Source organism: Aulonocara stuartgranti (genome assembly GCF_965226115.1).
Source record: "Aulonocara stuartgranti genome assembly, chromosome: 3".
NCBI classification, from domain to species: Eukaryota; Metazoa; Chordata; class Actinopteri; order Cichliformes; family Cichlidae; genus Aulonocara; species Aulonocara stuartgranti.
In genome coordinates, this window is record NC_138941.1 from 48,372,851 (window position 1) to 48,395,723 (window position 22,873).

At 39.6% G+C, this 22,873-nt stretch overlaps 1 protein-coding gene across 1 annotated transcript; it reads right to left on the minus strand.

The window, feature by feature from the left end:
• Positions 1-5,768: 5,768 nt before the first annotated feature.
• rasl11a (RAS-like, family 11, member A) lies at positions 5,769-21,479 on the minus strand. The gene is made up of 8 exons (XM_082528202.1): positions 20,730-21,479; positions 17,526-17,582; positions 17,327-17,409; positions 9,712-9,752; positions 9,499-9,628; positions 9,232-9,307; positions 7,821-7,897; positions 5,769-6,516 (listed from the first exon to the last, which is right to left on the minus strand). Exons 1-8 carry the CDS (start codon positions 20,884-20,886, stop codon positions 6,370-6,372), a joined length of 768 nt encoding a protein of 255 aa, XP_082384328.1. The 5' UTR covers positions 20,887-21,479; the 3' UTR covers positions 5,769-6,369.
• Between the last annotated feature and the right edge of the window lie 1,394 nt (positions 21,480-22,873).

Genomic DNA, 22,873 nt, shown 5'->3' on the forward strand with positions numbered 1-22,873 from the left:
ACTGACATTTGCGTTATCGTTCTCACGAAAGTGTTTACTGAGGTCATAGATCAAAAGAGCCAAGGGTTCAAAAACATGTGCCAGAGAAAAACAAACAAAAACGTTTAGTGGTCCACAAGTCAAAGTTTTTGGTTAAATTTGGATTTGCTAACTTGAACTCCTGAGAAAGTAACTTAAAATAAAGAACTTAAAATTTCAAGTTATTAAGTATTTTTGGATAATCTAAAATTTCTACTTAGGTCTGGCCAATCAGGAAATGCTTTTCCCTTTGGACTTCTACACAACCGGACTTCTGTTTGTAAGATCAGAAGTCAAACGATATTGGCCATTATGTAGTCTTCAGTTTACCTTTGTGGTTATTGCTATCTTGATTTTCTAACGGCAGGAGTGAGGATATGTAAACAAAAATGGCAGAAATAAACTGCAATAAACTAAAAATTCACACTCCTCAGAGTTGTTATGCGTTGTTAGCCTATAACCATGTTTTTCAGTGCTGTGAAGTCGGCCATTGTAGCATGGAAGACTGTTGATGTTGACTCACTTTCTGAGTCAGCCTCTAGTGGGCAGAAGAGGAACTGCAGTTCTTTGAGGTGGCTTTATTTGAGCAACTCCAGAAGCTTTGGAGAGTCATATTACATGTGTATCATATTGCCCCTTTATGCACAAAATATCACGAGCATTCAGCTACTTCCAAATATGCAGAGGAAATTATATATTTTATCAAAAAGCAAATATGGAATTTAAGCTCCAAGCAGCTTTTACTTGGTTCTAACCAGAGTGTTTGGTTTGCCATTGAGGTCAAATACAGAAGAATCTGTCAAGTTTGTCATCCTGAGTCACCAGACTAAACAGAGAGGTTGATGGGACATTTTGAACAAATCTTGCTTGTTTGTGTTCTTCAGGACATTTTCCTATTTAGGCCATAAAGGCTTATGCTGAACAGGCTCGAGGAGGATACTGAACATACAGTAACGGTTTTGGTTCTCATTTTTCAGCACATGCCCAGACTGATTCTACAACGTGTTCATGTGCCAGCAGCTGACAGTAAAGTGAAGGCCCTTTGAAAGAGCAATGTGGGAAACAGAAGGGGTAAAAGCAATGGGTACATATTGGAGAGGGGCAAAAAAAAAAACCATATGTGTGGTGCTCTTTTTTTGCACAAACACATGAGAACTGTAGGAGGTTCCAGGGTGCTCTATCTTACTTGGAAAGATGGATGAGTTCCATATGCTACTGTTTCACTGACTCTTTGCTTTCTATGGACTCCAGCAAAGAAGAAATATTTGTAACTTTGCCCTAAATTTCTCTTCTGGGTTTCCGTCTCGTGTTTCTTTGCCAGCAGCTCAGTCTGCCACCTCTAACCAATGCTGAACAAGACTGCACATCCACACACTTATGGTCAAACCCTGGAAATTGTGCAGTTATGGTTGCTGATGGATGGTTTGTTTTTTTTCCTTCACCCCAAGCAAAACCCAAATAACTGCTGCGATGAACATGTTTAGGCATTTTCTTGTTTGGTTAATTTGTCTGAATGTTTCTTTCTGCACGTTTTCTTGCTGCAATGAAACCAGTCAGAGGTTTATATGCGTTTATACATCGCTCAACAAAATCAGAGTAAGAAACTTCTGGTCAGTTAAGTAACAGAGGGAGTTGTTAATCATTTTCAGCTGCTTTGTTGTTAATGAAATTAACAACACTTCCACTTTTGCATTTGGTTGGGGTCATTGTCACCACTGGTAGCATGAGGTGATAGATAATGCACTCTGGTACAAAACTAGGCACACTTAAATTAATTTCTTTTTTTAAAACTCTGCTAACTATTACGAATTATGAGGTCAAATGAGCTAAATGCAGGACCAGGACAAATAAAAGGTGAGCTTGAGGTCAAAGCTCATAGTTCCAGTTAGAGTGACAAAACAAAGGAAACTCAAATCTATCAGAAATTAAAGTGCACAAAACTCATATAACATTAGCAGCAAATTTTAAGAAGTTTTATAATGTTATAGAAGAGCTCAAAAACCTTTGTGGTTTTAGTTTACATTGTTCTCACTTTTTCATTTTTTTCCAGGTTTTCCACAAACACATCTGGGTACTTAGAGATTCTAAATAGTCCATCACATAAATGGTTGTCTGCCTCCCTGAAACAGCAACCTTGAACACACCTAAACAAAAATGCTTTTTAGCAGCCACTTCAGGCTCACTCCTTACAAAATATGAAACCTTACAGAATCACAGAAATCTTTATTTTGTATTTGTTTTTTAAATAGAGTTATCAGGCCTGACCTAAGCTATTTAAACTCACTGCTTCAGGTTTGGTGAGTGAAATTCCCATATTTCATTCTTCCAGTACTTAACACAATTATTAGAAGCTATGTTGTGAGTATGTCAAGGCTTCACAATGAAGAATTCAGAAGCAGCTGGATAAATTATTATGAAAATAGGAGGATCTATTATGTTGGGACATTATTCTTTTTCATTTTACGTAATCCTTTTTCGCCGTTTTAAAGTTTTAGGTCAGAAATAAAAGTGCACCAGTGTTTTATTGGATTCTAAAGTTGAATTCAATTGTGCAATTCAGTTTCACTGATGTAGCACGAAATCAGCCGCTTTAGGGCACTTAAAGTAGTATGCAGTTTAGACTAGAAAATATGAGTTTTACTTTTTAGATCTCTGTCATGCATCAATATGAATCTCTTTTTTTATAAAAGAAAGGAAAGCAGCTTGGTCATTTCAGTGTTGTTTGGAGTAATAATGAAACTGTCTTGGAGGTTACAATGGGGGTCAACAGAGGCTAAAAAGCACATTTTTGTCCTGGGGGACTCCTCAGGAGGTTAATCCTGTTATGTCTTTGGCATCATCCTGTATGGCTGGTTGTATACTACATTTCCCACCCTCCATGATTCACTTTACCTTTTTTTTTTATCAGTGGGGATTGACTCACATGGCATGCTGTTAATATAGATTCATCTGCAGAACTCAACATTTAGTAACTGTGTGGATGTTATTAAGACTTTTTCAAAAGTCTACTTAATCTCTCTCTGTGTCCTTACCCTAAAAGGAAACGGTTAGTGTAGGTTTGTTTTCTAAATCTAGCCTCGTAAATGTCACATTAACTCTCCATCAATCAAATAAACTTACAGTTAAAGGCCATGTTAGAGCAGAATACTGGCTTTGAGAGGAAAAAGGGAGGAAAACATAGAAATAGTCCATCCAGTGTCTTTAAGACAGACAAGGTGTGTGCACATCTGTCTTTGTGAGGGCCTAGAAAGTGAGAACAGACCTGGTTTTTAGGTGGTTTTAGGGTCTAAGATAGAGTAGAGCCAGGTTTTGGTGGTTACTTATCATAATAAAGGGAAAAGGAGTCCATGGGTGTCCTCATAAAGACAGAATATATGTGTGTGTGTGTGTTCCTGTATATCTATCTTTGTGAGGACCGACATCTTCATTCTACTACACTTGTGAGAACCAGCAGTAACTTGTGAGGACACACAACCCGGTCCTCACATTTTTGAAGGCATTTAAAGGCATTTTTGAGGCTCAAAATGTGGTTTTAGTGTCAGGGTTACAATTAGGTTATGGTTAGGTTTAGGGTAAGGGGTTAGGCATTCATTTTTAATGGTTAGGGTTAGGGTAAGGGGCCAGGGAAAGCATTATGTCAATGAGGGTCCTCACTAAGATAGCTGAACGGGGTTGTGTGTGTGTGTGTGTGTGTGTGTGTGTGTGTGTGTGTGTGTGTGTGTGTGTGTGTGTGTGTGTGTGAGAGAGAGAGAGAGAGAGAGAGAGAGAGAGAGGTATGAAAGCTGACAATTCAAATGAAAACATGAGGAAATTAAACTTAAAGTATGAAATATGAGAAAGTCCCTTTGTTTTGTAAATGTTCCCATCACTTCAGAGGATGTTAATTTCCTGGATCATCCCAAACCTGAAACCTTAAAGTCTTCAAACTAAGGTTCACTGATTTATGTTATGGGAATTCTGTTTTGACCTCATAAAGGTCCTTGCAGTGTTACTGTGTAAACATGAGTCCCCACAGCATAAGGCATACAAACACACGCGAGCACACACACACATGCTTTTTGTCCCATCCATGGCTTCTCTGTAGCTTTCATAATCCATGAGCAACTCGGATTGATTCCGCTACTTTTAAAAAGGTCAAAGGGCAAAAAGTCACAAGTTGGGGTCAACAGACAATTTTTAAGCACATGAATGTGTGTGTGTAGTGCCGAAGGGCTGGGGTGGTGGTTCAGTGACCAACAAAGAAATTCCAGATGCTGAGGAATTTATCTTTACTGGGAATATGTTGTGTTTCAGCAAGGAGAGGTCATGAGAACAGCAGAAAGCACACACACACTCAAACACACACCACAAACAGCATCCCCACTTCCTTTTGGACCAATCCCTGAAAGCACAGACACTTTAAATCCATCAGTTCATTAACACTGTTGGGTTTTTAACCACAAACAGGATAATAAGATCAGGACTTGTGTTTCCCGCTGACTGTTATGCTCGGCGCAGTGTCTCTTGTTACCAAATAGCTGGGACTTGCCCAGAAATGCCTTCTCGTTGGGAAGGAAAAATCCTCTGGAGCAACATAAAACCCAAATAACACCTTAACCTTGTTGTTTAAAAGCAGCAGAGATGAAAAACTTTCCACACTTAGAGCCACTTAAGCATGAAGTCACACCTAGAGTTTGGATTGTGTGGACTGAGCTATAGTGGAAATGTTTACTCTGTCAAAATCACAGGCAAAGTACAGAGTCAGTGAGGTAGACTGAGTCATATTTCTTGTATTTTATATGGATATAAGTCATATGATATTTATGGCTTCACATATCTATATTAAATATCCATATAGATGATAATAAAGACAACCGTGATGACGATAATGGTGTTGGGAGTGATGGTGGTGCTGATAGTAATGCTTTAATTTATGAAAACGTTGAACTTTAGAGACGTTTACAGTTGCAGATATTAAAAAGTATCAAATTAAGTTTAATACATGTGATTTTAAGACAAATCTGAACTGGCAATTCATAAGGAACCCATCTCTAATTTCATTTTTTTGTGTTGTTCAAACTCTGGACGGGACGTTAAAATTCATACTTTTCAAAAGTACATAAACTTACATATGATGCAGAATTCTTTAGTCTCTCGGGTTTTATTTTTGGTATCCATATGTATTGTTGGGCCCTTTATAAATTTACCCCCTCGTGGAAAAGAGATTTATAAATCTTTATTTACTGATGATGGACAACCTCTGCTGTGCACCTGTCCTATGAAATAAGTGTATGTTTTCTGAAATATCATGTTTTAAGATCATTTTCAGTTAATGCTAAAATGAAAATGAACTAATTTACGCCATTTTTTTTTAAGTTAATAAAATGGAAAATACCCAGATTTCTTGTATATTTTAAATTTAAAAGGACAATTACAGTTTCAAGTTCAAGTAAATTAACTAAATAACAGATATTGCTTGAATACAAAACATGCTTGTGTGTTTTATTATTGACAGCATTGATCTTCCATAAATATCAGGAGTTTATTTTGTTACAAAAGGACTTCCTTCCTGTCATCAAATGCCAGCATTTGTCTCAGCTTATAGCCTTGAACGCCTGCCTCGTTGGGTCATTTCCTGTTTTAGTTCAGAACACCATGTCTCAGAGAGAAAGGAGACTCATATTTCATATATTTGGTTTCAGGAAACACTGAACTATGTCGTCATTCTCAACTGGATTGACCCCAGGATAGGAAAAAGAAACAAAACAATGTCTTTTGAGTAACATTTTATTCCCCAGTAAGTAAAAAACAAAACAAAACAATGAATATGTAACACAGTTGAGAGATGAAATAAGAGATGTTGAGTCATGTAAAACAAACCGGATAAATCTGATACGTCTTCGCTGTTTTTGGTATATTTAATTCACTTTGTTCACGATGTATTCATTGGCTTTTAACCGGAAAGAAATAAGACATAAACGTGTCAGAAAGTTCTGCTGCCTTTCATGACAAACATGCAAAGTTTCTGATACAACACAAGCTGTTTGTTTGGCCGTATCTGTCATTTCAGCTTTGGGCAGCGTCTTTGCTGTACTCGAGTCTGGAAAGAGGTCGTGTTGACCACAAGTTCCTTCCAGAAGAGCTCGCCTGCCAGAAAGGCTTTGTTTCATCCATCTGATCAGGACTCCTTGTGCTCTCGAGAAGCTTTGATCACCACACACACACACCACACATGTCTTTTCATGCCAGTAATGGCTCCATATCTCCAAACATAAAACTCTTCTTGTGATTTTTTTTTTCCCTTTGGCGTTTTAGCTTTTATTTCCGCCACGTGCCCGGCTGCAGGTTGTCATTTTTCAGCCCGTACTGCACTCAGATGGTCGTGGCTGATTTGACTTTGGAGGAGAGGACCTGCCTGAACCTCCTCTTCAGCTCCTGCATGTTGGGAGATTTGGGTCTGGCCAGGTGGAGTCCTCCTCTTCTCTTCTCCCCATTCCCTCCTCCCAGTGCCCGGATCACCTGCGGGACAGAAGACAGACAGACTTGTCAAAATGTAATCACATATGAGAACAAGTCAGTTTTGCTGCAATTTAAAACTGATGCCTGCTAAACTAATTCAAGTCAGTACTGGAAGAAAATTAAGTTTGAATGAATGTTTGAAATCAAATCTGGTTTATATTCCACTGGATTCAAACAAAGGCGTAGACTATGTTCAAATATGACAGAAGTTCAAACAGGTGTCCTGTTTTAAGATGACATTTAAGGGCTTATAATAATAAAATTGTTGTAAATATGTTTGCAGTTAACAGGAAACAAAAAAAAGGAATAAAGTTAAGTCTAAAAGTCTTTATTACTAAAGCTTATCAGGGAAACACAAAGATATTAGGCACTACAGAGAAGGTTTAGACTCTGTCGGCACACTTTCAGGAAAAGTGACACTTTTGTGGAGAACTGATTGGTCAGAAGGTTATATTTGCAGTTACCACGACGATATATTCCAGCAACAGGTGGGGTAAACCTGAAGTTACCTGGCTGAATTAATGACGTTCCTCCACAGTAAGTGTAGAGGAACAGCACGTTGGCCATATAAGCTTGATACAATGTTAGTATTGTGTTTACTGCTTATTTTCACTCCCTTCAAAGGACTATTGCTGCTCAAAACACTGAAATATTTTCATGCATTCCTCATGTGACAATTAGCAGCACCCATACAGATCTCATATCCTGCAATCTGACAACCACTCTCCCAGACTCCATCAAAATTAAGTGAGTGTGACTTATATCACCACTACCACTTCCTCCCTTGTCATGTGAAATCTCTCAAGCGTTGTCTGTATTAGGAAAAAAAAACCTCATCCAAAAAATACACCATTAAAACCAAACTTTAAACTTAATGAAAGCTGGAACTGAAAACCAAAACAATGACCTGAAAGACTCAAAAAGCTACAGAGAACCGCAGATTTACACAATGATTCAACAAGCCAGCGTTTGGGAACCTACTCTCTGCAGCGCCACAAAAGGAAGCAGAAAGTCTAAACATACCCAAAATGAAACAAACCACTTGGGCAAAAATTACTCCACTAGAAAAAACAAATATACAAACCAGTCTATTACGGGATTTTTGTGATCCTTTCTGTGATCCTTTCTGGACCAACACAGGGTTTTTCTGTGTTTTCTGTATTTATGGGCATCAAGGGGAAATGAAATCCATTTTCACAGAAAGCAGAAAGTCCCACATAGGTGGTTGGACTCGGAATACACCGATAGCTAAGTCAAATTCTAATATTTTGGACTAACAAATATCAGCAAAAACAAAGTCCCACCTCTTGACAGAGATGTAGGAAGGCAGCATGGACTCCTTCATGGTTTTCTCTGGCTGAGACCTCAAAGTAAACTCCTCCTGTGAGCAGAAGTAACATTCAGATTAGGGCCACTCTTATCTTTAGCACAGAAATGTAATTCATTAGATATCATGCAGTATATAGTTAAGATATATCACATACTGCATATACAGGATGGGCAACACTTACAGGTCTGAGAAGTTAAATCAATAAAGGGGTCAAGATTGTTATTCATGGTCATATTTTTATGACCATGAAATTATTTACATAAAACAAAACCTGTACTTAACAAGGTAAAGAACAGATTGGCTAAAAATAACTATAAAAAACTATAAACACTGAGTTTGTTTCTTAGTTTGTTAGCTTTTATTTACATTTATTCGACAGCATTTTGAGCCATTAGTTGTTATATTTCAGCTGTAGCTGCTACTTGTTTTTATAGTTTAATTAGTCCACTTTCTGTTGCCTCGTCCTGTAACCGGGTCATTGCAGCAGATTAGCAAGCAGTTTGCTAACTGTAGCATGGGAGATGGGTGGTCTCGTAGGGTGTCTTGCATTGAAATCTGCTGCAATGACCCGGTTACTGTGTTCACCAGATATCAACACAATTTCGATCCGCTCCTCACGTGTTAACCTCTTCGACATGTCAATGGCTGTGAACAAAGAGAAACTTGTAAATAACTCATGAAAGAATAAAGTTACGTTGAAACCAAGCACACCATTGTTTTTCTTGTGACATTACCAATAAGTTTGATGTGTCACATGGCCCTCTTCCTATTGAAAAAACAAAAGTTGTATCCAAGATGGCCGACTTCTAAATGGCCACCATGGTCACCACCCATCTTGAGGAGTTTGCCCCCTCACATATACTAATGTGCCACAAACAGGACTTTAATATCACCAACCATTCCCATGTTATTACGGTGTATCCATATAAATGGCCCACCCTGTAGATAGTGGAATGCAATGTTCTCGCAAAGTGATGGTGGCTGTAGCTCCAGAGGTAGAGCCGGACATTTACTAATCAGAAGGTTGGTGGTTTGATTCCGGCTGCTCCAGTCTGCATGCCAAAATATCATTGGGCAAGATATTAAACCCAGGCTGCTCTCTGATGCACTTGCGCATAGAAAAAGCATTTGTATGGATGGGTGAATAAAGCATGTTGTATGAAGTGTTCTGGTAGAGTAAAAGGAACCAGTCCATTTACCATTTAGTGGTAGGACATATTATGTGTTAAACATTTAGCCTTGTGATATATTTTATTGCTAGTAGAGGACATTTTTAAACACATTAATGCCCACAAACTGGAGTAGTCAGGCTTCTTTTTTGAAGAAATATCTCTTTTGATTAGTGGGCAAAGGTTTGGTGGTACAGAAGTAGAAGAAACTCCCACCTAATGAAGCTGCTAACGTCTCGCCTTCATCTGCAGGCACTTGTCGGGCTCGGAGCAGGTCACTTTTGTTGCCAACCTGCAGCAGATTACAGATGACACAACAGATTAGATTATAGGATTGGGGTTAGTAGGTGTCTGGTATTGTCTGGTCTGTCTTGCACTAAAGATTGAATGAACAGAAACAGAGACATTTTAAATAAAATAACTGAAAGAATATCACTAGGTTGTTGTTTTTTCCAGGTTGTTTCTAATGATCGCATAACTAACCAGTATAACCGGTATGTTTCCAGAGGGGTGTATACGTCTGACATGCTGGTACAGTGGCTGGATGGTTCTGTAGCTGTTGTGGTCTGTGATGGAGAAAACCAGCACATATCCATCTGCCCAGTAGATTGACCTGCAGGCCCAGTTATCATAGTGGAGGTTAGCATAGTGCACTGTGTTTAATTCAAATTCATATTCGTGTGTTTCCAGTCTTACCTGTTGATCTGCTCCTGACAGTACAGACCCTCGGCATCGTCCTGTAAAACACACAGTAACATTCTGTAGTTCTGCTAACAGGTACTAGAAAGGGGATCATATTCAAATCTAGAACTTAATTTGAAATTCTCCTTCACACGAAGTTCTGAATAATCAGGAACCATCGTATCTTGAAGAACTTGCAGTCCCACAACTTAGACATTCACATTACTCACTCTCTCATTACACATACATATAGGATCTTGGGGGTGGGCACGATACACGGAATCCAAGTTACCATCAGGGTGTACACCTCACCCCTGGCGTCGTTGCCCACCTCTCAATTTTAAATACACGTAGACATTGAGGGCCAGCAGGAGGGACTATGTGCTTACCTGCTGCTCTCTGGCAGGCAGCTCCATGTCCTCCTGGGTTTTAAATGCACCTTAGAACACACATGCATCAACACTACAATGAGCGGGTGGAGGGAGGTTTGGAGTCTTCTCTCACCCCCATTCTCTCCGACCTGCTGCTGCTAAGAGGAGGAGTTGGCCATCCGACTGCGGTCTGGAGTGTGGGGCCTCCCTGCTGCTGCGGAGTCGAGGCGGTCTGCCTCTCCCCACCGCAGGGAAAAGGGTAACACCACCTGGGTCTGGGTGCAGTTCCCCCCTCCAGGGACAAGGGTACCTAGACCCGGTTTGTAGAGTACGCTTGGGGAGTGTGATCATGTGTACAGCGTCTCTTCATGTTTGTCTCCACGTTGGTTGAGTGTGGAGTAAGTGCATATGAGAGCATGAGGGTGGGAATGGATGTTTGTATCTGTGTGTGCCTGTATTTCTGTGTCTATATGTCAGGTTGGGTGTCAGGCGCCACCTCTCTGGGGACATCTGAGGCCCTCCAAGGTTTGGAGGCCTATCTCCACCCACCACCACTTCCCCTGCCAGTGGCGGACTCCCTCAGACATCGGTGCGTTGGTGGTTCTTTGTGTCTGGGGATGGGCGTCCAGGTACACACCGGCTCACTCCTTGGCGGCCGCTTATCGGGGCCTGGAGCCTGGGGCTCGCTCGGGCCACTTCGGAGGTGGGGTGCCCCCGGCCTCTCGGCCTGGGGCTCGGTCACTCAGGCACAGCTGGCTGCCAGCGGAGCTCACGGGCGCGTCACTGCAACTCCCCCTGGTTCTGTTGATCTTATGTGCTGCACAATAATGTTTAACATTTAGTATTTACTGTCATATTCCCATATATCATTGTGATGTTGTTTATTCTATTACTCTTGTTCTCTTCTGCTTGTTTTCTTTTTTCTTTCTCAGCAGGTGATCCAGGTGATTGATATATGCATTTTTTTTTCTGCCCGTTCTGTTGGTTTTTGTTTTTTGCCCTTCTCCCCCGTCCCTCTTCTCAGCTGTTTCTCTTTCCCTCTTTCTTTCTCCCCTTCTTTCCCCCAGTCAAGTCTATCCCGTATTCAGTAAGTGAAAATAAAATAAACAATAAAAGGTGAATTAAATGGACCATTATGGCAAGGCTGGGATGGTCAGTTTGGTAAAGTAAATCCGTTGGGCATCTTTCTTTGCCTTTAGACAATAATTCTGATGGCAAAAGAGCCAAACGGGACAGGCAAAAAAATAAATAAATAAAGTAATGTGTTGTAACCCATGTGTATTTTTGATAGCTGAAAATGGTTGGAGTATTCCCCCATCACTAAATAAATAATTGGATAAATAAAATTGAAAAACCTAAAATCTCACAGTAAATTAAGTAGGAAAATCTCAGTTTTTTTAATTTAGATTTTTCTTTATTACATAATGGAACTACTATGAAGATGTTATAGAGCTAGTGAACAGTGACGTACGTGTGTGTGTGTGTGTGTGTGTGTGTGTGTGTGTGTGTGTGTGTGTGTGTGTGTGTGTGTGTGTAAATTAGACTAAAGTAGACTACATCAGATACAGACAGATGCATGTGACAAAAATTCCCTTATATTTTCCTTTTATGCTGGTCTGTTAAAAGAATAGAAATCTATTGACAGTACCAGTCTACCACATCTCCATCTCCTGAGAAATCCCAGGATGAGCTGAAGTAATCCCTTTCTCTGTTGGGGCTGTCCTTGGGTTGACTCCCAGTAGGATGGTCCCACAGTTCCTCTAAGGGGAGATATCTTAAAATCATCTTAATCAAAGGCTTTAATCATCCCTGCAGTTCCTTGAACACCCTTGAGTACCTCCATGTGACAACATTGGCCAGTCAGTGTCAGTAGTCAGATGTGCATGGTCACTTTGAAAAGCCTAGGCCAAAGGTTGGCAACTTTTGCTATCAAGAGACATATTTTTGAGGAATTGCTAGAAAGAAACAAATCTGTATGGAGCCACAAAACATATTTGATCCCTACAATGAAGGTGACATAGCCTATTAAGACAAAATTAGCCTATTAACATTAGTATTAGGTGTAAATTTAATTACATGTAATTTTAATATTTTACCACATGTGATTACTCTGCAAAACAGAACTACAATAATGAAAATGATGGCACAATTGCGAGTTGCAGGAAAAAGTACCTGCTTTAGCATGTTTAAGCCTGCTTTGAAATAGAGTGGCTGTAAAGCTAGGCAGGCCACTTTGAGTCATGGCTGTGATTGCGCAAGTTAATTAGATTAAAATGACCCTGCTTTGATTAAAGCAAATAAACATATAAACAGACAAAACATTTAGCTGCATAACAGCTTGAAAATGCAACAACAACAATAAAGGCTACTTTCAATGTTGTGCAGCTAAGAAAAGAAAAGAAAAGAAAGAGAAGAAAGAGAAGAAAAAAAAAAGAAAAAAAAGAAGAACTTGCAGTACCACGCAATCCTAGAGTAATAGAGAACTTCGCGCTCTAAGACTGCAGGCTTACTTCTCGTTGCTAGAGTTTCTATAAGTAGAATGGGAGGCAGTGGCTTTGTCTTTCAGTCTCCCCTACTGTGCATTTAGTTTTGCTGCTATAGATCCAGATTTCCCATCATAGACTGCTCCTTCAAGCCCCTTTTTTCCATTTGTCATTATTGCATGGCCTAAGTTTTGTATGTTTATGTTATCTCTCTTTTCTAATTTTATTCTTCAAATTCAAATTCAAATTCTATTTGTCACGTACACAGTCATACACAGTACGATATGCAGTGAAATGCTTACACAACTGCTCGTGACCTTAAAAAAAAAAACAAAATTTAAAAAAAAGAAAAAGGAAAAGGCTATGAATAAGATAGGAAATAAATATGAAAAATTAAAAAGGGTAAATTTTACTAGGAAGGAATAAAATATAAATTAAGGTTAAAAATGAAATAACTGTACAACACAAATTAGAATGAAGGGTAAATTTAACTGGGAAAGAATAAGATAAAATATATAAATTAAAGTTGAAAATAAAATAACTGTACAACAAAATACACAATATAGAACGATATAAGAATATATGAAGAAATATAAATAAATATATACACAATAACAGCAGCTGTACAAGTATTAACTGGAAATGAAGAATGTAGTGACCAGTGTTGTGCAATCCACATTATGTCTTGTGCAGTGCAAATATGCTTAAAGTGATTTAAGTAATGAAGTGAAAACAAAGTCCAGAAAGTCCAGTGTGTGTGTAAGAACCATATGTGTGGGTCAGTACTGTGTGGTGGTGTGATTGAGAGACCGTATCGCCTGCGGGAAGAAGCTCCTCCTCAGTCTCTCTGTGTTGGTCTTCAGGGAGCGGAATCGCTTTCCTGACCTCAACAGACAGAACAGTCTGTTGTTGGGATGGCTGAGGTCCTTCACCATCTTCCTGGCCTTGGTCCAGCACCGCCTGCTGTAGATTGAGTGCAGGTCAGGGAGCTCGGAGCGGATGGTGCGCTCAGCTGACCGCACAACCCTCTGTAGAGCTCGTCTGTCCTGCATGGTGCTGTTCCCGAACCAGGTTAAGATGTTTCCCGCCAGGATGCTCTCTATGGTGCACGAGTAAAAGTTCCTGAGCACCTTGGAGGGCAGTTGGAAGTCTCTCAAGCGTCTGAGGTGGTAGAGACGCTGACGGGCCTTTTTCACCACGGTGTTGATGTGACAGGACCATGACAGGTCCTGCGTGATGTGAACTCCGAGGTATTTGAAGCTGTCCACTCTCTCCACTGGGCACTCGTTGATGACGGGGGTCTGGTAGTTCCTCTCCTGCTTAGTGCTGAAGTCCACTATCAGCTCCTTTGTCTTACTGACGTTTAGAAGGAGGTTGTTCCTCTGGCACCAGTTCTCCAGATTCCTAATCTCCTTCAGGTAGGCCGTCTCGTTGTTATCAGAGATCAGGCCCACCACGACGGTGTCGTCAGCAAACTTGATGATGGTGGTGGAGCTGGTAGTGGCCACACAGTCATATGTGTACAAAGAGTACAGCAGGGGGCTCAGAACACACCCCTGGGGGGCTCCAGTGCTGAGAGTGGTGGAGGCTGAGACATGTCCGCCCATCCTTACTGCCTGTGGTCTGCCAGTTAGGAAGTTGGAGATCCACTGACACATAGATGAGCTGAGTCCCAGATGCTCCAGCTTGGTGGTGAGTGTGGAGGGAATTATGGTGTTAAATGCAGAGCTGTAGTCTATGAAGAGCATTTTAACATAATTCCCCCTTCTAGTGTCCAAGTGAGTGAGTGATGTGTGGAGGAGATGAGAGATGGCATCGTCTGTGGAACGATTTGGACGGTAAGCGAACTGTAGTGGGTCCAGTGTGTCTGGTAGTGAAGAAATGATGAAGTCTCTGACCAGGCGTTCAAAGCACTTCATCACTACTGAGGTGAGGGCTACAGGGCGATAGTCATTGAGAGAAGCAGGGTGGGGTTTCTTCGGGACAGGAACAATGATGGACTCTTTGAAGCATGTGGGGATCACCGACTGAGATAAAGAGATGTTGAATATCTCAGTGAACACAGGAGCTAGCTGGTATGCACAGTCTCTGAGGATACGACCTGGGATGCCGTCTGGTCCTGCTGCTTCTATACAGATACAGCCTCAAAAATATGCGCTCACCCCCATTAATACTTGGTTAAAGGTCTCTAGCAAGTTGTATGTCAACCAGACACTTTTTGTCATCATCAACAAATTTGTGGCATAACTCTCTGGATTTCTGACCAATCTTCTTGGTAGAATTCGTAGAGTTCAGTTAAATTGGTTGGTTTGATGGCACAGACGCGGCTTTTAAGCATAATCCACAAAAATTGGTTTAGGTTGAGCTGTTGCAAGGCTGTTCCAGAAGTTTAATGCTAGCCTGCTTCATCCATCAAAACAAATTTTGATGTCTGTTTGGAATCATTGTTCTGCTCAGAGAATGAATTATATCCAAGTTTCAACCATCCAGTTGTTGATTTGTAATGAAGTTGAAGAACTTGGCGGTAGTCCTCCTCCGTTGTTATTTAATTTACTTTGTACAATGTCTCAGTACCATTGGTATTTGGGCAGCTGCAAATTTGTCCATGGCGATGTAAAACTCACTTGACTAAGGAGAGTGATGTTTGTGTTCCAGCAGTTCATGCCAGCCTTCATGGTCCCTCGTTTTTTTTCTGAACATCTGAACTAGTTTCCTGTCATTTGAGGATGATTGTTTGGATCTTTTTCCAGACCCTGGCAAAGTGTTGACACATCCAAATAACTTGTACTTATGTACAGTTGTTTGAATTGATGATCCTGGAATCTACAGTTGTTTAGAAATGGCTCCAAGAGACCTTCCCAACCTGTGAAAATCTATAATTCTTCTTAGATCTTGCTTGAACTCTCTCGTTGTTCTGACTGTTGCTCAGTCCAATGAGTGCTGTCAAACAAATCCTTTTTATGCTGACAAAGGGAAACAACTAGTTGTAGTCAATCATCACTAACAACAAGTTAAAAGGCCTTTGTCTTGTGAAGTTAGTCACATGAATGTTTGTATATATTTGAGAATGTGTGGTTCAGAGAAAGTCTACAATAAATTCAGATTTGTACACCTAGTTCTTGTTGTTTAAAGTCATTAAAAGACCAAAGTTACAGTGACATTCTTGCGTATGCTCATGATGACTGGATTTCTGAACACAACTGTAGGTGCTGCAGAATTGCATGCAACACGTCAGACCAAAAACAAAAAAATCATGCCCAACACAAACGAATATAACTATTTCACACCTGTGATGTTATGATTGTTTAAAACCCATCCATGATGATTTTCCTGTTCAAAGTGGCCAAGCACATAGTAATTGTACTAGAACGTTCATTTCCATGACTAATGCCTCATTGTGGACATGTGCCAGCTGTTTCTGACTTTGAACTCAATACATCAGACCACCCAATTTATTTTCTTATCTGAACTTTACCTACAAATTTACCAAGCAAAGTGTGTTTCCATTATTTGCTTTTTAAACACCACATTTTAGAAAACACCCAATTAAAGGTTACGAAAAAGCCCTTAACTGCTTGACCTCGACACACACATTCAACACTCATGCTTCTCTCACACGTCAGTTATTTCTGTCTAATCTCTGAGAGGTGGTCCGACCTGCCAGGAGAGACCTCCTTGCCCTGTTATCTCCCCCCGTGTAGGAAATGAGCAGCTCTGAAGGTTGGTTTTGTAAACAGGCCGTTGAGCAGGATAAGCTGTGTGGCACGTTGCACTCATTAAACTCATCATGTGTGAGGAGATTGTATTTGAAGTACTTCCTCAAACTTCAATACTTTCCTAAAATGGCTTTGAGATAACTTTTTTTTTTTTTTTTTTTTAAATGGGAATATTTGGGGACTTTGGGGAGTACGAATTTTACTAGATTAGGCAATGATGCAAGAAAGAGATATCCCTTTGGAACTTTTTAACCCCACAAATTAAAGCTAGCACAGTATCAGATTTTCACATCCAAATTATCACAGTCAAGGAAGTTCACAACAGCATATTATTGTTATATCTACAGGATATTTAAAAAAAAAAACGAAGGAAAAGAACAAATGTCAGTCGTGTTATTGGCAAATGAATCTAGAACTATGTGCACAGAGGCGGGTAACTCTAATCGTAATGGTACAAAAGCTTAGAAATAAAACAACACACTTTTAGGATATAATTGTATGTGCATCATCATCATCAGCTTTTTTCTGATTTGTTCCCCTTTATAAAACATTTGAAGAGAAGGTAGGCGAGGCTTTTGTACCTGAGATAGCCAAACAGTGGCCTCGGTAGCACGTGGAAGAACGATACACAGCCACAGCAGCCTCCCACCTCATAATCATGATAAGTGACAATAATTACGAACTAATCAATAACAGGTCTCAGTTAAAGCCAGTGCCCTAATTTCCTGATGGTGGCTTACTTATCTCCTATATTTCTGACCCCATCAAGCTAACTCTAACTGATCTATGATCATTTATATTCTCAGTGCTTCCTTGTGGTGTGGTTAAAGGACATTTTGACACAAGATCTGAACAAAGATGTTTGCAGCAGTTTCCCAAAATATTCTTTTTTTTTTTCAATTTTAACATCTAGAAATAGTTTGAATAACTTTCTAAATCAAGTCTGAAACCTGTCATATCAGCCGTCTGTATGTTTCAGTTATATTTTGGTACTTTCATGCAGTTAGCATAATGCAAGCTAATCTCCAGGATGACGACATGGCTACAGCCCCCTGTTTACCTGGAGAGCGACACAGGGTGTATCCTGGATCTGAAGCGACACTTCCTCACCCTCCAGCGTGACCTTTCGGGAGTAGAGTGCCCCTGCAGACACAGAGATTGAGGCGGATTGATGAATGGATCAACTTTTTTTTCTATAACAGTGGACTTTTACAGAGGGAACTCAGTCAGTGAGTACAGTCAGATGTGCAGAAACTCACCTGTGTTTGCTTCATAATCACCAATGAACCTCTTGGTCAGAAACCTAACAATCAAAGCTAAAAAGAAACAAAAAGAAAAATTAGAGATGCAAAAGAAGAATAAAAAGTAACAAGAAGAATGAGCACAGAGTTTGTAGGGCAGAATCCAAACCTCTGTTACAGAAAAATCAAATGCCCTGCAGTAACCTTCTGATCTATTTAACACTTTCCCCGAGCACTGCTACATAAGTTTGATTTTCAAGACTTTAGTATCTAAACAAAAGAGTCCAAAAGTCTCAAGGGAGAAATGATTCACCAATACTCAGAATTTGAATCATCTTCTATTGGTAAATGATTGCCTCATCCACCTCTGGGTGTTTGGATTCTGAACACTGTTTTTCTAACTTTCAGTCTTTTGGGAATGGGAGTTTGGCTTAATATATCTATTTGGATACCACCCCATTCACTCCATCAAAGGAGAGGTTTATCTTTCTGTAGGCTACCAACAGATGATACCATGAATAATACATATAAAAAGGTCACTGGAGTGATTCAGTGACTGGATTTAAAACAATAAAGGACTCACAACAGATATAAGCAACATAATAATGGTCCACATGCCTCAAGAGATAACTTGTAGCTTCATATTAACAACTATTGTTCTTATTTCAGATAAAGGCATGAAATTAAAGGACCAATACTAATCAAAAGGTTCAAACTGAAAGCTTTATTAGTTTGTGTGTGCATTGATGCTTTGCTCAGAGAAACTGAAAAAAGAAAAAAAAAAGTGCAGAGGTCCATCTCAGAGTCCAACATTTATGCCAACTGAGGCATGTAAAGTATTGACAGTACAATTAGAAAAAGACTGAACGAGTACGGACGGTTTGGAAGGGTTAAAGGAAGAAAGTGTCTTCTCTCTAAAAAGAACGTGGCAGCACGGCTTTGGCTTGCAAAGTTTCTTCAGAAAACCAAAAACAAAGTCCTTTGGACAGGCGAGATCAAAGTTTAGGTGTTTGACCATAATGCACAGAACCACGTCTGGAGAAAGCCAAACACAGCATATCAGCACAAACATCCCATTACAGCTGTCAAGTGCGATGATTTGCGCTTGTTTTGCAGCCACAAGACCACTGAGTAAATCATGACTCCTCTGTATACCAAAGGGTCAAATGTGAGGACATCTGGTCCACAGCTAAAGCTTGGGCAAAATTAGGTCACGCAACAGCAAATCTACAACAGAATGGCTGAAAAAGAAAATAAAGCAAAGTCCAGACCTCAACCTGGCAGAAATGCTGTGATGAGACCTTAAGAGAGCTGTGCATGAACGAATCCTTGCAGAGAAGAGTCAGTCACAATTCTTCCAGTTGGAGAAATAAAGTCAACAAACAATAACTTTGTGTTATTGCTGCTAAATGCTACAAGCTATTAAATCATGCAGTCTACTTTTTTTTTCCACAGGCATGCAGAAACTCCTATGAAACTGTTTTTCACACGACTGCATTTGTATTAATGCATGTGTGAGTTTGTTCTTCTACACCCAGTGCTGCCATAACCATGTAAAAACTTCTTCGACTTCTAGAGCATCCATGTGCTGTCTGATAAAAGGTTAAATGAATAGGCTGCAGTATAAACTTTAACTACATTTTGATATTTTAAAAAACATTGAAAGTATTGAGCCATGAGCCATTGGAGCACCCACAAATCCTGGTTCCTATATTTCCCATAATGCAACCATTGCATCTTACATTACGCCTTTTGTGTCAGGTAAAATGTTTTTGTCTTTTAACACCACAACTGTGGTTCATGACACCGATGCATCATAAAAGTGCAAGTCATAAACTCAAGTTAAGGCTCCCTTGGTGATATCACAGCAGCATCATTAGGGTGCATCATGTGGGCCACAACTACTTTGAATGTTTACTACTAACTGATGAACTGATCATTTCTGTGGGAATCTTTTAGCTCTTCCTTTGCTTTCTGCAGCCTTCTCGCTCTCATGTTCCAATCTGAGCTTTATTATAACTGTAGCTCAGTCTCTTACCTCCAGTGAGATAAATGAGCCTCTTGTACTAAAGCTTACTCTCTGCTGCTCCCCTGGCTGATCTGTTTAGTCTGTTACTGAGAGCCAGTGCTGCACTTTCTGACTGCAGGGCATCAAATGTATTTTGAGAAGCCGCCGTATGCTTAAAGATTCCTGAAATCTAAAATAAAACAATCGAACAGAAGCTGCCATTTATAGTCTTTCCTTTCCTCTTGTTGGATACTTTTATTCTGAAGGGTCCCACTCAGGTAGTTACATTATAGCAATAAGTAGCTACATTTACTTATAAGACTATACTCAATGCCAATATTAAGCTGTTTTGATAGGTTACTTGGAGTGGATAAGATATCCAAATTACTCCCCATTTTTGACTTTTCAAAATAAGAGTTTGAACGCAGAACCAAGCACTACTTCCTAAAATATATTTTACATTTTTTTAAACTAATCTTAAAATAAATAGATAAACATGGCTTCATTAACTGATGCAAATGAATAAATACATCGATAGTGGTATATATATTTTCTATGTTTATTTTGATTACGCCCTCTGTTAATGCCATTAACATGCCAGGCAATGCAAATGAATATTAGAGTGTGTGCCTAAATCTGGCACACACATATTTCTCCATATAATGGGTTCTTATGTTAATTAGTACCTCATGCACTTTTAACATAAAAATAAAAATACATTTGCCTAGCATGCACTAAAATCTTTGCTGCTCATCAGTTGTTTTTGTCCAAAATGCTTGAGTAAAGTTATCAGTGCATGGCTTTTAATTGTCAATAAATACTTTTTGATTCGTATAGTTTCTGTGAAATTATTTAGATACTTCAACTACAACTTGATATACTCATTAAGAGCCGTTAAAGTGGACGGAAACGAGTTAAATTGATCATGTAAACAATGGGATTTGTCGCCCCCTGGCAATCATTACCGGTATGCATTTTCGGCAGGCATTTGCAAATATTTCTACCTTAATTAATCAGGATATTTTAATTAGAACGGACCATGCAGGATTGTTCATAGTCGTCATGTTAAAATCCAAGCCACAGTTTTCCCAGAGTAGTTCCCCACAACGCGTCAAATCAGCTTTAGTTCCCGTGCAAAACTTCCCGCATTCATTTGAATCCTAATTTCACAATTCAACCTGTATAACCCCCCCTCCCTCCATTCCTCCCCGTACCGGTTTTCCCGACGTTGCTCGCTCCCAGCACCACAATCTTCACCGTCTTGTTGGGCACGCAGTCCAGCAGGGGGTACTCCGGTATGGGGACCAGCAGAAAGTTGCCAGACCCGCTGCTGTTCATGGTTCCCGGTGCAGGGTCGCCAGTCAGCCGCATTTAGCTCCCCTCTGCCCTCTGCTCAGCCCTGCTCTCACTAGAAAAATAAAAAACAAATCCCTGGACCCAGAGAGGGGAAAAATTACTCCAGCGCGCACATAATATCTCTATAGAGAAGACACCGGACCTCCTGAGGTAGCCTGTGGATTATTCACGCTTCTAGCAGCTTTAAACGTGTTGTGAAATTATCATAGAAAAACTATTTTATCCGGGAAAAAAAATCCAAATTATCTTCCAAGTATCCCAGTTCAAAGTTTTCCTCCACTGAGTGAAAAGCTTCGTGGATCCTTTTCACTCACTTCACAAACAGGCATCCCTGCCCTCTTTTGACGCCTGAAACAAATAAAAAAGAGAAAAGGATTCCGATCCGCAGCGATTCCAGATGCCTCTGACTGAGAGCAGAAAGAGGCAGAGAGGGAGGGATGTAGACTTTGAACCGTCCCCTATAATATTCCCGTGAGACCGGTCTAAATCGAGCTCCACTTCCCGGTCTGGAATCAGACATCCTGAAGCTTCTGGGAGCTGATAAAACACGTGATTAGTAAGTAACGAAGCTGCAAAACAAACACGCAGAGCAAGACGAGGCCCTGTGAGCCAAATACTAATATTAATAATAAAAATGTCTCCTTAGCTCATTCACACGTTCTGTGCTTTCATTGTGTTGGAAGACCATTTCTGTATTAATCACGTGACCTTTCCAAGGAGATTTTATTTTTTAACATTTTTGATTTGCACAGATAGACAGATTCAGTTGTAGAACAAAGTTTTGATCGGCATTTTCTCCATTTTAAAAATGTTATGTATTCATTTATTCATGAGAATTTTTAAGCCCTCTACTGTTCACCTGTTTGTTCTTCCATCTTCCCAGAGACTTTATTTTTGCCATTGTTTGCCATATATTTTATCTTCATAGTTGAGTCCAAAATCAAAACCCACTTGCCACCAAGGTGTTACTAATAAACAAATAACCGAGTGAAATGTTTTCTAGGAACCCAAACAAAAAATGTAAAATGTAAAAGTTTTGTAAAAGACATTTTATCAGGTTTAAAACTCATGTAAATACAGCAAAAAGTCAAGAGTTTATCTTAAAATTATTGTAATTTCGGTTCACACCCCTGTCGTAGATTAAAAAAACCATTTTAATACATTTTTGATTGTTAAAGATAGTCGCCATCACATTGAACACTCATTCAGTTTCACACAAGACTTTCAGAAGCTTTTAAAAATGTAAAAATGTACTTTGCCCAACTTTACAATGGTTACACGTGTTTATTTTGTTTGTAATTTCAATATTTCTTTTTAAATCTTTGCGTAAATATACAATTGACGTGATTATTTAAGCTATTAAAAATGCAATAGCTAAGAAAAAGGCTTTTACGATTGTCTGTTTAAAATAGATGTAATACTTTTATTTATAGATTAAGACATAACTGTGACAAATAACTACTCAGAACCACAGAAATTTTTAATAATATTTTTGATTTTGAAAAGGGTTGAAAATAAGTGCTCGTATTAGATGCTAGCAGTGGAATGTAATGAAAGGCATTTTATTTCATTTTAAACAAAAAACAACCCACACGCTTTTTATTCCTCCAGCGGTTCTGACACAGGAAGCACCGCCCGCCAAATACAGCCTCATGCACAGAATCCAACTAACTTCAGTCCGTCTGAGTTGTGAGTAGGCGACCCTCCCTCTCAGCTTCCCCGAGTGGACGGCAGCGAAGTCAGACGGCGACACTAGAACCGGAAAACCACGGGTGTTTAACCTTCAAAATAAAATAAGAGTGTCAGTAGATTAACTCCTGACAGGATTTTAGTTTTCTTGAGTTGTGAGAAATAATTAGTGTAACTACAATATAAGTTAGTTAACTTGTCTAATTATGTGATTGCATCAAGTTTTGCAAATTTGTTATTCACACATCACTGTTTCAACAGTCGGGACCAAAATTTTAACAAAGAAACACAAACTAACTGGAAACCATAAAAC